Genomic DNA, 14,925 nt, shown 5'->3' on the forward strand with positions numbered 1-14,925 from the left:
GTCTTGCCCTTACTGTGTAAAGTGCCCTGAGATGACTTATGTTGTCATTTGGTTGCATAAGATGAACTGAAACGAACTTTTTAGACAGTTTCTGGTGGTGGAGTGAGGGGGTTCACTGAGCCTAGGTATTGTTGTAATCCAGGCTATGGCCCTGGTCACGGGTTTTGTATCAAGAAACCAAACTGAACATTGAATGTGCAAAACGCAGACATAACCTCTGTCTAATCTGAGGTTTGAAGGTGAACAAAAGGTCAGCAATCTCTCACTTGACCTCCATGAATGTATATTAACTCATGTTTCATCTTGCTTCAGACATATGCACCACTTGCCACTTGCGTGCAGCCAGGCGCTGAAAGCCTATTATCCAATTAGCGGCGTTAGTGGAGGGGTCGTCCTTGGCACGTTAATTTCCCAATTAGACAGGAACACGTGAATTTGCTCCCCTACTTAGCGGCTTGTGAACGGGCCGGTCGTGTCTTCACAGAAAAAGTCAACACTGTGTGTAAAAATCTGTGTGTGACGAATGAAAAAACTGAAATATGCACGCTCTGGTGAACGCCTTCATGCGCTGCCTCTCCTTTCTCCTGCCTCCTTCTTGGCTTTGTGTCAGCTTCTGCTTGTGGGTTGGGAATGACTGCGAAGAGACACTGCCGCGGCCCAATCCCAGAGCTCGTTTCAAAAGCAGAAAGCCTCTTACATATGAGGAAGTAGCAGCAGTAGCAGCAGCAGTAGAAGCACACGGAGGCTCCAGCCCGTCCGTCTCACCCCGTCCAGGCTGCGTCTCGCTGGCTGCCTCAAGCCCCGCTGCTCCTCAGGGCCCTCCACCGGGTCGGATCTGGATCGGGGGTCTCTGGCGAGCCGTGGAGCGCGTCTTCGGAGCCCCCTGGGTCCTTCTCCGCCATCGCTGGTGCCCGAAGAAGCGTCGAGCAGCTTTGCGCACCCCGTATCCTGTCTGTGCCTTCGAGTCTAGCACGATTAGAAGCTTCCAGGGAGGCGCTGCTGCTGCTGCTGCTATAACCGAGGACGGCAGAGGACCGGGCGGAACCACCTTGTCTAATTCGAGGAACATGAGCGGGTCCGTGGGGATCCCCGATCTGAACCCGGCGGAGTGCGCCTCAGATGCGTCAGCGGAGCACGGCATCGATGAGGTAATTACCGTGGATCAGCACTCCCAGGAGATGGGGACGGTGACGATCACAGTGGCCATTCAGGCTGCGGAGGACGAGGAACCCGAGGAGGTGTCGTCTAATAATATTGACTTCCTCGGAGGCAGCTGTAGTGAGGACGAAATCGGAAGACACGACAAGTCAAGGTTTGTAGTCTCCAACCTTGAAGCAACTGCCTCATTGGGTAGCTATGTGGTAAATTCATGTAAGTTATGTCATCGTGAGGAAAGCAAAAACTTTTTTCCTGACATGGAAAGAGTCATGATCGTGTCAGGTTAGTTTGTGTAGTGAAGTAAGACTCTGATTGTTGTCACTGGAACCAAACTAGTCTCTTTCTGCGTATAGGTTTGGCGCTTAACTTCAGCTCAGCTTTGGCACATTTCCTTGGTTTTGTTTTAGTTAAAGAATGCTGAACGACACCGTACAGAAATCCCGACAGGTGCACAACAGTAGCAACAAAAGACCGCAAACAACATCACAATGTGCGAGGATGACAACAAAGATGCTCTCAGCTGGCAGCGTAAATCCTCACAGACGTACTGGAAGATATATTATTATCTTTTTGGGTGGGAAGTGTTTAACCACCTGTAGGCAGCATCAGAGCTGTAAAACCAGACACCTGAGACGGGAGATAAAAGATGGCACCTTCACTTTAATCTAATTCCCCTGCGTCATGGCATCCTATTTTTATCCTCTGGCCTATAAGGTCCCTACTCGGACTACGTGCGCAAAGAGTGAGTCAGTGATAGAAAGGCCAAAGGGGAAAATAGATCACTCTCTCCATTCCAGGCGTTTGTTTAGTTGTAGGTCACACCTTATTGGATGTGTGACATAAAGAGCTTCTGTCACACCTGTGCATGCTGCTGCTTCCAAGCACGTTTCTCTCTCTCTCTCTCTCTCTCTCTCTCTCTCTCTCTCTCTCTCTCTCTCTCTCTCTCTCTCTCTCTCTCTCTCTCTCTCTCTCTCTCTCTCTCTCTCTCTCTCTCTCTCTCTCTCTCACACTCACACTCACACACACACACACACACACACACACACACACAGTGTATTTCAAGATCACTAGAAAGCATTAACGGAGATGCCAGCATGTGTGGGTCGTTCACTTAATATTCCTGCAGCCTGCATTCAGAGACTGAGAGCACACTACTTAACTTGAACACCCCCCCCCCCCCCCACACACACACACACACACACACACACACACACACACACACACACGTCTATTTTTTTTTATATCCAATATGTCTGATAATCCTCTTTTCTTTGATTCACATTTTTCAACGTTTCTGGAGCAGCGTGACAGCATTCTCTGCTAAATGCTCCTTGTTGTCTCAAGCTGACGTCCTGGGGAAGATGTGAGCTTGTGCCAGCTGTGCGGTCAGCCAGCTGGAAAGCTGTTGACTGAGGGAGTATGAGGGAGGAGGCTGGAGGAGGTGATGAGTCATCCACAAAATTTCATTCAGAACCTCAAGGAATCTGCAAAGCTACCTGACTGTTTGCCGCTTCACAGCTTCAGCCAGGTGCCCAACAAATTGTGCCCCAAATCCTCGGCTTTGCAGTGTTGACACCAGGTTTTGTCAGTCATGTGAAGTTGGTGGGGTGAGGCACCATATTCTGTGTGGGAAGGAGAGCCTGTGACTCGGTGCCCTTCAGATGGAGAGGTCTTGGCAGCTTCAGGACTGATGGGACACTGTGGTGTCGAGGTCTGGCGCTGTGGCATGGTGACGGTGGCTGGAGACGCAGCTTGTCAACGGCTGAAAGGAGAAAAGCAACCGGTCAATCTCTTTTTCACTCCAGCATGTCGCATAGGGAAATGGCAGGATGAGGCTGTATTCCTGCCAACAACTTGTAAGCCTCTGGCTTATTGTATTAATGGAACAAAAATGTGTAACTAAAATGTGTAACAGTTGTAATGTTGGCGGTCTAGGATATGAAACATTCTGCTGTTTCAGTAATACACCAGAGAAATGTCTCTGCTGACCGTGATGCATGCTGTCTTCCCACACAGTGGAGCCGGCACCAGTGGAGGGGAGCTGGAGGAGGAGAGCTGGCAGCCCCCAGATCCAGAGCTCATCCAGAAGTTGGTCGTTCAGATTGAGTACTACCTGTCGGATGAGAACCTGGAACACGATGCATTCCTGCTTAAACATGTCAGACGCAACAAGCTCGGGTTTGTCAGCGTCAAGCTGCTCACCTCATTCAAAAAGGTAACCGTGGCTGAAGAACATTTAGCTATTGTCTGGAAACCCAGCAAGAAATCATTTGAATATCTGTGCTGCCAAGACTGGACAATGTACGCAAAGGTTTTGGTCTTATGGTCTAAAATATCATGTGTAGGTCACATGCTAACTTCTCCACTAGTGGCTCTTTGTGTTTTTAATGTTACATATTGACCTTCATAAGCTGACCGTCAGCTGTCCAGCACGAATATGCGTGTATGACATTTAAACACTGACCAATATGTCCAAAGAATTTAAAGCAATGCTGAGGAAAAAGCAGTTTTAAAATGCGAACCTTGATGAAGCTTTTAACCATTTTTGCCATTTTAATCCCCATGACACAGAGGCTCATGAGACTTGAATAGCAATGACTGGCAGTTTCTAGTGTCAGCATGACTAGCTGTTGCTGTTTAATGATATTCTCACATCCATTCACAACAGCTGGTGCTGCTTTGGGATCCTGCATGCACATTTGTTGGCTTGCGATTTTCTTTCTTTTAAAAATCTGTTTACACTACAAGTCATCTAAACCCCTCCACACGCGCTGATTCTTAATATAAACATGACTTCAAATGTGAGCTCAACAACACTGAGGTGACGCTGTATAAACATGAGGAGATTATACAGTGATGAAGCCGAAGTGTTTGGCACTATTGAATCTGATATGACTTCAGAGATGAATCATGAAGTCTGGCTAAAATGAAAGCATTTCGCTCTTAATTGATCCTGCTGACAGACTTCAGTCAATGTGTTAATGTTTAACTTGGGCTTAATAACTCAGAAACCCAAGATATCAAATTTGTAACCTACTGATTATGTGATGGCCCTCTTAAGCCACTTGATTTATCACCCTTGTAACACAAGCCTTGTTTCTTTGCAGGTGAAACACTTGACTCGTGACTGGAGAACAACAGCTTATGCTCTGAGACACTCAAAGATACTTGAGCTGAATGATGAGGGCCGTAAGGTGCGGCGTAAATCCACAGTGCCAGTCTTTGCCAGCGAGTCTTTGCCTAGCCGCATGCTGCTGTTAAGCGATTTGCAGAGGTGGCCAGAGCTGGCTGCTCTCACCAAGGAGAATGGAAGTGGTGAGGGAGGAGCCACTCAGCAGGAGCAGCTGATGAAGCTGTTGCTGAAAGCGTTTGGAACATATGGCGCTATTGCCTCTGTCAGAGTCCTGAAGATGGGGAAGGACCTGCCGGCAGACCTGAAGAGGCTGAGTGGTCGCTACTCACAGCTCGGCTCTGAGGAGTGTGCCATTGTGGAGTTCGAGGAGGTGGAGGCTGCTGTTAAAGCCAACGAAGCTGTGGGGGGCGAGGACGGAGGGGCCAGTTCACTGGGGCTGAGAGTGGTCCTCATTGGCACCAAGCCGCCTAAAAAGAAGGTCCCAAAAGAACGACCCCGCGAGGAGGGAGGGATGCGCAAAAGCCGCTCCCTCAACAGCAGAGTACGAGAGCTTCAATACCACGGGGACGACTCGGCCTGCAGCTCCTCAGAGACTGAAAGCACCCCCACGTCACCCAGGCTGGCCAGGAAGTCCCAATCATGCAACAAGCTCAGCCCCACCACTGCAGGCATCGCCTTCCAGAACAATCACCTGAGTCCTGGTATGTCCCCACGTAACAGCCCCTGGTCAAGCCCCCGCGCCAGCCCCTGTCCTCAGCGCAAATCCCCCCATTCCCACAAGTCTCCTTTAGCCAGCGAGGGCAGGCTGAGCCCTGAGCCTGGGCGCCGGTGGGCAGACTACTCCTCAGACAGCAGCCTCACCCCCTCAGGGAGCCCATGGGTTCAGCGGCGTAAGCAGGTGGCGTCTCAGGAGAGCAGTCCAGTCGGCAGCCCGATGCTGGGTAGAAAGATCCAGAATGCAGACGGCCTGCCGCCAGGAGTAATGAGGCTGCCAAGGGGTCCTGATGGAACTCGGGGCTTTCACTGTGTCGTCGTTGGTGAGAGAGGAAAGACTGCAGCCACTCAGACTTGATATGTGGAGCATCTTTATGCATCCCCTGTCCCGCAGAAATAAAGTGATGTATTGGAAATATGAGCTGTTGTTGGCCGTGTTGCTCAGCCCCCCGCCCCACATTTGAGACTGTGTAGATATATTTTTGTTGAGTGCATCAGTTTTCAGTCTTTGTTATATTTTTATACGGCATTTTGAGTTACCATGGTAACATTAGTGATTTACTAATGGAAATTTGAGTGAATGTAAGTTGATATTGCTTTGAGAGGGAACTTTACACCTGCCACTGAAATGGACCATGTCACCTCCATTGCATTTAAACTTGTATTTGGGGCGAGCAGGAAAAAGGAATTCCACATTTTTTTTATTTTTTCTTTCCCTTTTTTTAACAAAAAAATCAGTGTCCTCTGTCTTGTATGTAAAAGCTCGCAACATTATCTGTGGATGGTGTTTAAGTGTGTAAGTGGTGTAAGTGGTGTAAGTGGCATAGGCACAGGGACTTGATAGAGATATCACCATATGCCTTTTATGTATTTGTCTACCGTGAGTTCCATTTTTACATACGATTTAAACTGAGGCCATATTTGCTCCACTGCCATGAGGGTTGGACAGCTCATCTTGGACATTACATTTTTGTTTTAGTTTTTATTTTGCCTTTTTTAATTTCAGGATTTTCAGTGCGCTGTGGCATTTAGTTGTAACGGGTCTCCTGTAGCCCTGTAAATGTTCAGCAGGTAGCTGCTTTATTTATTTTTTAGCTTTTTATTTCTTCTTGGTTTCCATCAGTCTAAGCTCACAATGAGGTTTGAGGGATGTTCAGGTCAGGCAGAACAGATGCTCTTAAGTTCTTGCCTTCACGTCTGAGCTGGGGTATTTGTACACTGCAATTCCTATTGTACAAATAAATCACTAAAATTGCAATTGACCTGACTTCTTCTCTTTGTTTGTGACACATTCTGAATTGGTCATAATGTTCTGAAACAACCATGATCCAGTCTTCTTTTTAATTTCAATATGTAGCAGGATTAAGTGAGATGTTACTGTGCCAAGAGTGTAAAAGCAATCTCCGACTTGGAAAGCAGAGTTGGCACACTGGTGTGCTTTAAATTGAATTGCACAGATGGGAGGATGATAACAGTATTGATGCACTACAAGTAATATCATCTCTATTTGAAATTCAGAAATTTGACAAATATGGAGTAGTTATTGCATAAGCAGCTAATAAACTGTTATTGTTGAATGAACAGTGTCAATGTGTACATGGTGCAGGTTGGATTCACATGTATTTAACACATAACTGGTTGCATAAGTGTCCACCTATTCAATATGTAGCAGAGGCACATCTCAAATGGCAATTAAAGCTCTGAGTCTATATTTGTGAAGTGGTCTGTCAGGTTTGCACATCCCAATTTATCCGTGGGCCAAGTTATTTCAGGTTGCATGGTGACTGAGTGGAGGACAATTTAAGTCTTTCCACAGTCTCTCGATTGGATTGAGGTTTGGATTCTGAATTGACTATTGGGCAGTGTTATTGTGGTTTTGAGGCCATTCTTGTCTGAATGTGGCTTTGTGATTGGGGTTGCTGAAAAATAAATCATCTCGCACAGTTCTCTTGCAGACTGCAGCAGGTTTTTCTCCAGGATTTGTCCGTATTTTGCTGCAAATATGAAAGCCTCTCCTTTCACAAACCTTCCAGGCTCTGCTGCAGAGAAACATGCCCACAGTATAAACCGTCTAAGCTTCAGGAAGGTTCCTCCTATTAGAAAGGATGTTATCCACTGAATGTGCCCTTTTCTGTGAAAATGACTAACAAGCAGTACATTTCACATACAGGTGCATGTAAATAAAAATCATTCGTCATGATTACAATAACCGTTAAAGGGGTTCATTCTTATGCAATCAGTTATTTTGTGTTTTATATTTGTCCGTATAATAATATTTCAATGCTTTGTTTTTGCTTTGACACTGAATGGCTCTCTAACAATCAATGAAAAAAATCATTACTCCTTTTTTTTTCGTTGTTGCCTTACAAAATGAAAAAGCACAAGGGTGGTGAACGCTTTATATAGGCAAATGTATTTTGTGCCATGTCCTCCAGTGGTATAAAATGTGAGAGAAGAGAACATACAGTTGGATGCTCATTGAGCCATTGGACTTCTAAAATCATGTTATTGCAGCATTCTGTTTATCCACTTTTTGTTAGATATGTTATCTCCCGTAGGAGGGATTTTAATAGGAGAACACAATCTGTTAGGCTGTGTTAGACACAGAGGGTCAGCGATGTAAAGAGACTAAGTGGAATTGCGTAAGAGGGAAATGAATAAACTTTTGTTCTCCTCTTTGCATGATTAGCAACTCAAAATCAGGAAGTCGTGATGCCTTCTGTTTTTGACCACAGTGTTATGGCTCAACTCCCTTTGACTGCTCACTCCAACAGTGCCAAAAATGACTGTTTGGGAAAAGTGCCACTGAATTAAGCTATTACTCTCAAAATATGAAGTTCTTTATAATTACAGTTAGAGACAGTTCCATACTCACTGCAAATGGGAATATCATAATGAGAGATAATAGCAAAAACCAAATAGCATTCTGGCTATTATTTGTAATTGGGCAGCAGGCATTGATCTACGAATACAAAGTTATTAAGTATAGTAATTTAGTTATTTATTCCAGACTGGATTTTTCAGAGATAATTAGTAATACGAGGTGATCTGTTGAAGAATAAGACTTCACAGGTTCACAGTATTGTAGAAGTTACTTTGTGTCATGTCATTGTGAATTAAGCAGTGCTCTACTAATTTATGTGTTACACATGGCTTTAAAAATCATGAACCATATAATCAAGTATCCATATTCACATGCATTTAGGCAATTGACTGTGCTTTAAATGCTCTACCTACTGACTGATAACAAACCCATTTACATCTGCACATGAACAACACAGTATGAACCAAACTGAGGTCATGCTGGAGTCTCTTGTGGATGCAGGATTACAAAGCGGTTAAAAAAAAAAAGAATGAAGAAGAAGTCTCCTCAGCTCAGAGAGCATGACAAACACTTGCATCAGTCTGTGGGAGGGAGCTGGAGTGACTGTGAGGGGGTGGAGTCAGATTTGAGGAACAAGAATTAGGGTGGAGTAAATGTACAACTGTCTCAGCAAGGCAGCCAATTGGAGAAGTCGGCACAAAGACCAACAACTTACTGGAAAGGAAATGATTTTTTCCTTCTGATATTTATCTTTTAACCCTGTTATGGAACATCAGTACATATCTATGTAAATTGTGGAATAGTGCTTATGTAAAAACTTGGCAGAGTTGACTTACTGATGTAAGCGTCACAACTTGATAAATATGCTGACTGCTGTCTTATGCAAATCAGTGCCTTGCTCATGGGCCCTCGAGTGCTGCTCGGCTACGATGTTACCCTCCTGACCTCCTCCTTCTGTCACACGTCTGTGGGTAACATCAGCATCTGGCACCACTCGCTGTGTTTAATGTGAGAAAAACTACAGACATCTGTGAAGATGACCTCAGCTAATAATAGAGCTCTGAATTCCAATCACAGACTGCAGGGAGAATGGCATTTGAGTAGAAAGCCCATCTCATTTCCTTTTGAAATTAAGTATCTGTTCTGCTCAAGTCCTGGATACAGACATGCAGAGGAAGAAGAACACTGTCTCTATAAGGAGTCAATGGAGCAGCTAAAAGAAATAACAAATATATCTGGTCCAGAATGAGTGTTAAACATAAGAAAGCCACATTGGTCATTTCATTTCTGCCGACATGGATTTTAGAAAATTTTATGTCTCAGCTGTATTAGTGTTAGATTATTTGTCTTTTGTTTTTCTTTTAAAAAATCACTGCAGTTACTGTAAAACCCGACCATATTATGTATTAGGTCAGTGTGCCTGCATTAAATGCTGCAAATAAAAACATTAAGACATGATTTTGTGTATTCACTGACAATTTATTAGCAGTGTTGAGTACAAGTCAATAAACACATATATTTCACTATTTTAAAAAATCATTTACAGTGTCCCAACTGAAAAAAACAGGAAACATATTTACAGAAATTGTGCTGTCTCAAGCATCAAACATCTTACAGTGTTAGTACAGAGTTTTCTTTTCTTTACAATGTGAAGAGTGATACTGAGGAAAATTACCAGCTGAATGGAGAGGATATCTCCAGCATCGCCAGCAAGGGAAACCACAGGTAGCTGCAGTTTTCTAGTGCAACACGTCTGAAGAGTTTCAATATTTATCATGAACAAACATACACTGTTAGAGATTGTTATCTGCACATTTCCCAAAAATTAGACAGCATGCTGCAGTAAGCGATGACAATTATACCAGCTGCTGTTTGAGACTACAGTAATTCTTATTTATTTATGCAACATATGAACTTTAAAAATGAACTTTCACTTTCCAACATTTGATATGCGCTTCAAAAGGCCATGGTATCATTTATCTTGCCCAGAGGGCAATGTTTTTACAGTTGTGGGCTGCACTTCTGACTCAATGTAGGAAAAATAAAGTACATGCAAAATAACCGTTGGAATTATCCACATAAACAACAATCTGTTGGAAATAAAAATAGCTCAACAAATTCCATTCTGCATATTCATGCTTTCAGGACATAAATGTTACCTTTCAATTTGCCTTTTGCATATGGTGGCACTATAAAAAGCTCTGTAGCCATGGTTACTATTTGACCCTCATTGATGCAGTTACCTTGTAATAAGGGAGGAGCAATATGCAGCTCCAAGGTGACATGATGTTTGTGAAAGCACTGCTTCACAGGAAACCAAAGGTATCTATCAGCACAACAGAGTCTAACCACCAGTTTAGTCAAACCAACTAGACAGACATAATTATTGGCTCCTCATCCACCTGCACAGATCCATCTGCAGAATCTCAGCAGGAGACAGACGCACAATGATTAGGATTGATCTGATGGTTGTGTGGGTAGAGTCATCGCTGGTGTGATGAGGAAAACACTTCCTGCCTGTTAGCAGATGGGATGCAGACGTGTTGCACAGCGAGTTTGGGCAGGCAAACGTGCTAAAAACACAGTATCTCAGATCTTCAATCTGAGTGAAGTGGTGTGAAGCAGAAGAGGGCACAAACCAGCCATGTCTCCAGAGCTTTGCGTCAGATGTAGAGAGAACCATCAGCAGGTCCCACATAACCAATCCCTATCAGAAGAACATCTATTAAAGTCCAAATGCCTAGGCCTCCAAAGCTGAAGAGTTTGCCTAGGCCCTCTCTCCACTGGCCCAGATAAAATCGATCTGCTCCGAAACCTCCAAGTGTAATGCTACCACAAGAAAGAGTAGAAAGAGTAAGACGTTATATTAGAGCACACATCCCGATTAACAAAGAGTTCTTTACAGCGTTTCCATCATCTACTCCTTTCATAACAGTACAATTAGCAAGTTTACCTGAGGGCTAATGCTGTTGACCATTTGTATCCACCAGTCCAGTTACAGAATAAACGTTTCTGAAAACGTCTTTTACCTACAAGAGAAAAAGACACAGTGTACAGTGACCCTGATGATTAAAGTGTTTCCTAAACAAATTAATAAAATAAAACATTTTAACTAAGTAGCTCGACTGAAAAAGCATTTCCATTGACAAATTTACAATGTATGAAGAAGTTAAAAAGAAAAAAATAATTCATTAAATTTTTTGTGAAATATCACGGTTTTCATTTGAGCTTCCACAGTCTGTAATAACGTCCCTGAAGTAATCAGGGCGCACATAAATCCTTTTTATCTAAATCCTGCTAACTAAAAGTTTCCTTTGACACTATTTGGCTGCTAAGATAAATATGATATGGCTGAATAGATTAAATATAATTATTGATTTTACTGGTCTTAATCACCCTTTACACTAAGAGTGAGGTATTATAGTGCTTGTAGGAGAGAAAGGTAAACATACTCTGACTACTGAAAATGGTACAAGCTGCAATCACTCTACACTGTGGTATTACTGGTTCAGCATACATTTTGTTTGCATTTAGATGTGTATCAGCACAAAAAAATGCTGTTGTGCTATAATGCTTCCCACACATGTTTACATGCATTGGAGACTAACTGGGAAGTTTTTTTTCCCAACCTTATTCCTTATGCAGTTGGCTAAAAGGCATTCTCGGTCACTTAATTTCTGTGTTTACTTTCAGTGTGACTCAAACAAACATGCAATATGATTCATGTAAGAACTTAACACTACGAGGAGCTTTTTTTCTCAGTGAAAAGTTAGCATGACCCACAGAACCATAACAGTCACATTAATCGGAAATACGCCAAGAATACACTGGAGTAGGCTATCAGATCACATTAGTACCCAAGGCAGAACAGCTTCTAAATTCAGAGTTTCATTCTTTTTCCCTTTTCGTGTCTTTGGCCAAGACATAATTACTCCACATAAGTTTAGATATCAAACAGACTTTAGAGCAGAGCCTTTATCATACCTAAACAATGTACATGGTCTAACACGTCACAGGTGGCGTTGTAGCGCTTGCGTGGGCAGGAGACTGTCATACAGTTGGTAGAGTTTGAACAGCGGTACTGGGACGGATCCAGCTGCCAGCAGAACTGACAGGTGATGGAAAGGGAGAAGTTGGTTTGCTGTTGTCCCGACTCTCCCTGCAATTACAGAACAATAAATAAATCACTACACAGCAATTCCGAAATCAAAACTCTAATCGTCCTTTTAACAACTGATTAAACAAGGTACAAACTTTTTATAACTCAAAGCACAAATCTTACTCCACCTTTATGCAACACAGATCTATCACAAGAAGAAATGCTACTGACTATGCAGTGAACTCCATTTTTGGGTTTACAGTAGAAGGAAGCTGGTTTGCCGTAGGTGCAGTTGTGCTGATAATTGCATTGAATGCAATCAGCTGGCAGGCGACTGCACAGACCTCCACTGGGACACTTGGAAGTGTAGCTCTCTTCATCTGCAGGAGACACTGCAAAACATCCAACAGAGTTACAGAGTTCATGTAGCATAGCAAAACTTTGACGTAAGTTAATTTTACACCTTTATATCTGGGGTCATTATTGGGTGTGCCAACAGGCTTATGATTGCATCCCTTTGAATCTTGTGTCAAACTGGGACAACACAACTGTGGGAGGTAAATTACTAACAGTCTGTCCTCAAAGAAGGCAGACCAACCAAGAGTCATTGGGCCAAGCCACTACTTCCTGATTGCTCCATTATGTGTGCCCACTGGACAGCAAAAGCAAACTGTTGCTGCTCTGTTGAAAAGTAATTAACTCTACAAAGTCTGGACAACACTAGAGCAAGATTTTCTTTTATGTGATACACATTAAAATAAAAAATAGTTTTTGAAATACACACAGAAGATGTAGTTGAACATTCATCAGTCCACTATGAAACAGATATTATTTCTCTGATCCTGCTGGTGGGATATAATATAGACAAATAAAGTTTAAGCTTTCCCTGCATTTTTTACAGTTATTGGATAGCAAAAGCTGTATTATATGATTTTCACATTTAGATATACAAATTTGCAGAAAATATCTGTGGCTGTATATAAGAAAACTATTTCCAAAGCACATGCTTGTGTAGGAAAATGCTCTGAAGGTCATAAAATCATATGAACAATTTAGAAGAATTCAATCTGTTGAATGTCACAAGCCAACATGTTGTTAAACAGAAACTTCGGTCACCCACTACTTTCAACATTGTCTTGGTAGAAAATCTGAAGTATGTCTCTTTGACATATGCTAGCTGTGTCCTAACATTTATTGGTCACCTAATTCTGTTACTGATTATTTTAAGTTCAAACATCTGAGAATTTTAGCTTCTCGAGAGTGAAGAATTGCTGCTTTTGTTCTGTTCCCCGATTTGTCGTTATTGCAAGTTGAATGCTTTTTAATGGATGCAACATGGGTGGAAGCCCGTCTAAATTTCCTACAACGTGGGACAATAAAGTGAATCTTAAATCTGTGGCTTGAAACTTTTTTTTTGGACTGCTGGTCCATGTCATTCAAGTACGTAACTCTGGATTTAGGGCACTCTAATTCCAAACAATTATGTCTTTTTCAATTTTGTTCCAAACAACTAACTGAATTATGATACTCAGGTTTCCTGATGATGAAAATAATCAATAATAACATGTTATCTTTGTGAAACACAGTATGATCAGTGCTGACTTTACCTGAGGCAGCAGCAGGGACCACCGGGCTGGTGATCACAGGACCATGCTGGGCATCTCTGGTGTATGGAGGGTCCTGGTTAACATGAGGCGAACTCAGGTACCCTGAGAAGCAAAAAGACAACCAAAATAATTCACAACCTCAGTCCGACTCAGTCTTCTGTCGTACATTACATATTGTGCTGTGTGGAAATAGGTTTTGACCAAAAATACCTACATTTACTCAATTCACGTGTTACGAGAAAGTCTATATTTAACGACTGGATATAAATTAGAAGTTTAGTACATGAGTCAATAATTAAAAATCAAACATCAGATCTAAGGTACTGCTTTACAATAACTTTAGCGAGCTGCTCCACTGAGGCATCAGCTAGCTGATGACACTTCTTCCAGATTAGCACCAACACTTAGCCGTTAGTTGTCGTTGACTGTAAATGACTTACCTTAATATACGTAATTAACGGAAGATGTTTGGTGTATTTTATAAGCAATTGTTCAATCAGCACTCCTAACTGCATGTCATGTTGTTATTGCTAACTAGCTATGTCAATAGGTCGACCAGCGTTAAGTTAGCTTGCTAGCTAACCATTTAATGCTAACTCAGTAGGAGGAAGCTAACGTTAGCCGACAACGACAAATAACCCCAGTGTAAGTTAACCGACACACAGGCTAAACTATAACTCTCCCCCTACACGTACCATTAACACACTGCAACACCAGGTCCATGAACAATACAGTAATAATCCCGTAGCTTTTAAAGCAGCGTCCTCGGTCCGGTCTCCACATCTGACAGTTAGTAGCCATTGTTGCTGCAAAACGAAGCTGCATTCATGGCATGTGGGAAAACCCAGTGTTACGTGGAAGTGAAGCGGCCGTGACAACACATCTCCCAAAAGCTTTTTATAAGCTAATGTGACGTTTATTTGTTTTAATATAAGGTTATTAGTTGCCAATTCTCCTTCAAATACAGTAAAAAAGGCAACAGAACTATGTGGCTTGCCATAACTTACCATAACCAATAACCATAACCATAATTTGCCATACCAACCATATATTATGCTCACAAAACATACTATTGTATAAATATGATTTAACATACATATCTATGCTGTCTTATGTCAACACAGTATTTTTTTCTTTTTGCACATATCATCTACACCAACCTTTTGCAAGCACCAGAGAACTCATGTGGAGAACGGAACCACGAGTGGAATAAATTTCACCACCTGACACTATGGTATGTTCCTGATTTGATCTGTTGTTACACGTTTAGTGAGTCTGTGCTGTATATTGCCCAACAGTTATAAAAATACAGCTCAACAAATTGAGTTATCAACTTCTAACCTTGACACGTCAACATCATGTCATTGCTTCGAAATGAATAAACTGATCA

At 42.5% G+C, this 14,925-nt stretch overlaps 2 protein-coding genes across 2 annotated transcripts; one reads left to right on the forward strand and one right to left on the reverse strand.

Moving 5' to 3' along the window:
• The first annotated feature begins 478 nt into the window (after positions 1-478).
• On the forward strand, positions 479-6,263 carry larp6a (La ribonucleoprotein 6, translational regulator a). The gene is made up of 3 exons (XM_023284058.3): positions 479-1,312; positions 3,175-3,373; positions 4,266-6,263. Exons 1-3 carry the CDS (start codon positions 540-542, stop codon positions 5,361-5,363), a joined length of 2,070 nt encoding a protein of 689 aa, XP_023139826.1. The 5' UTR covers positions 479-539; the 3' UTR covers positions 5,364-6,263.
• Positions 6,264-9,287: 3,024 nt separating this feature from the next.
• tm2d3 (TM2 domain containing 3) lies at positions 9,288-14,393 on the reverse strand. Its single transcript, XM_023284051.3, has 6 exons — positions 14,231-14,393; positions 13,536-13,637; positions 12,160-12,320; positions 11,814-11,988; positions 10,783-10,858; positions 9,288-10,658 (listed from the first exon to the last, which is right to left on the reverse strand). The coding sequence occupies exons 1-6, from the start codon at positions 14,358-14,360 to the stop codon at positions 10,493-10,495; spliced, it is 810 nt and encodes a 269-aa protein (XP_023139819.2). The 5' UTR covers positions 14,361-14,393; the 3' UTR covers positions 9,288-10,492.
• Between the last annotated feature and the right edge of the window lie 532 nt (positions 14,394-14,925).

Source organism: Amphiprion ocellaris, chromosome 1 (genome assembly GCF_022539595.1).
Source record: "Amphiprion ocellaris isolate individual 3 ecotype Okinawa chromosome 1, ASM2253959v1, whole genome shotgun sequence".
In the NCBI taxonomy this organism is placed as follows: Eukaryota; Metazoa; Chordata; class Actinopteri; family Pomacentridae; genus Amphiprion; species Amphiprion ocellaris.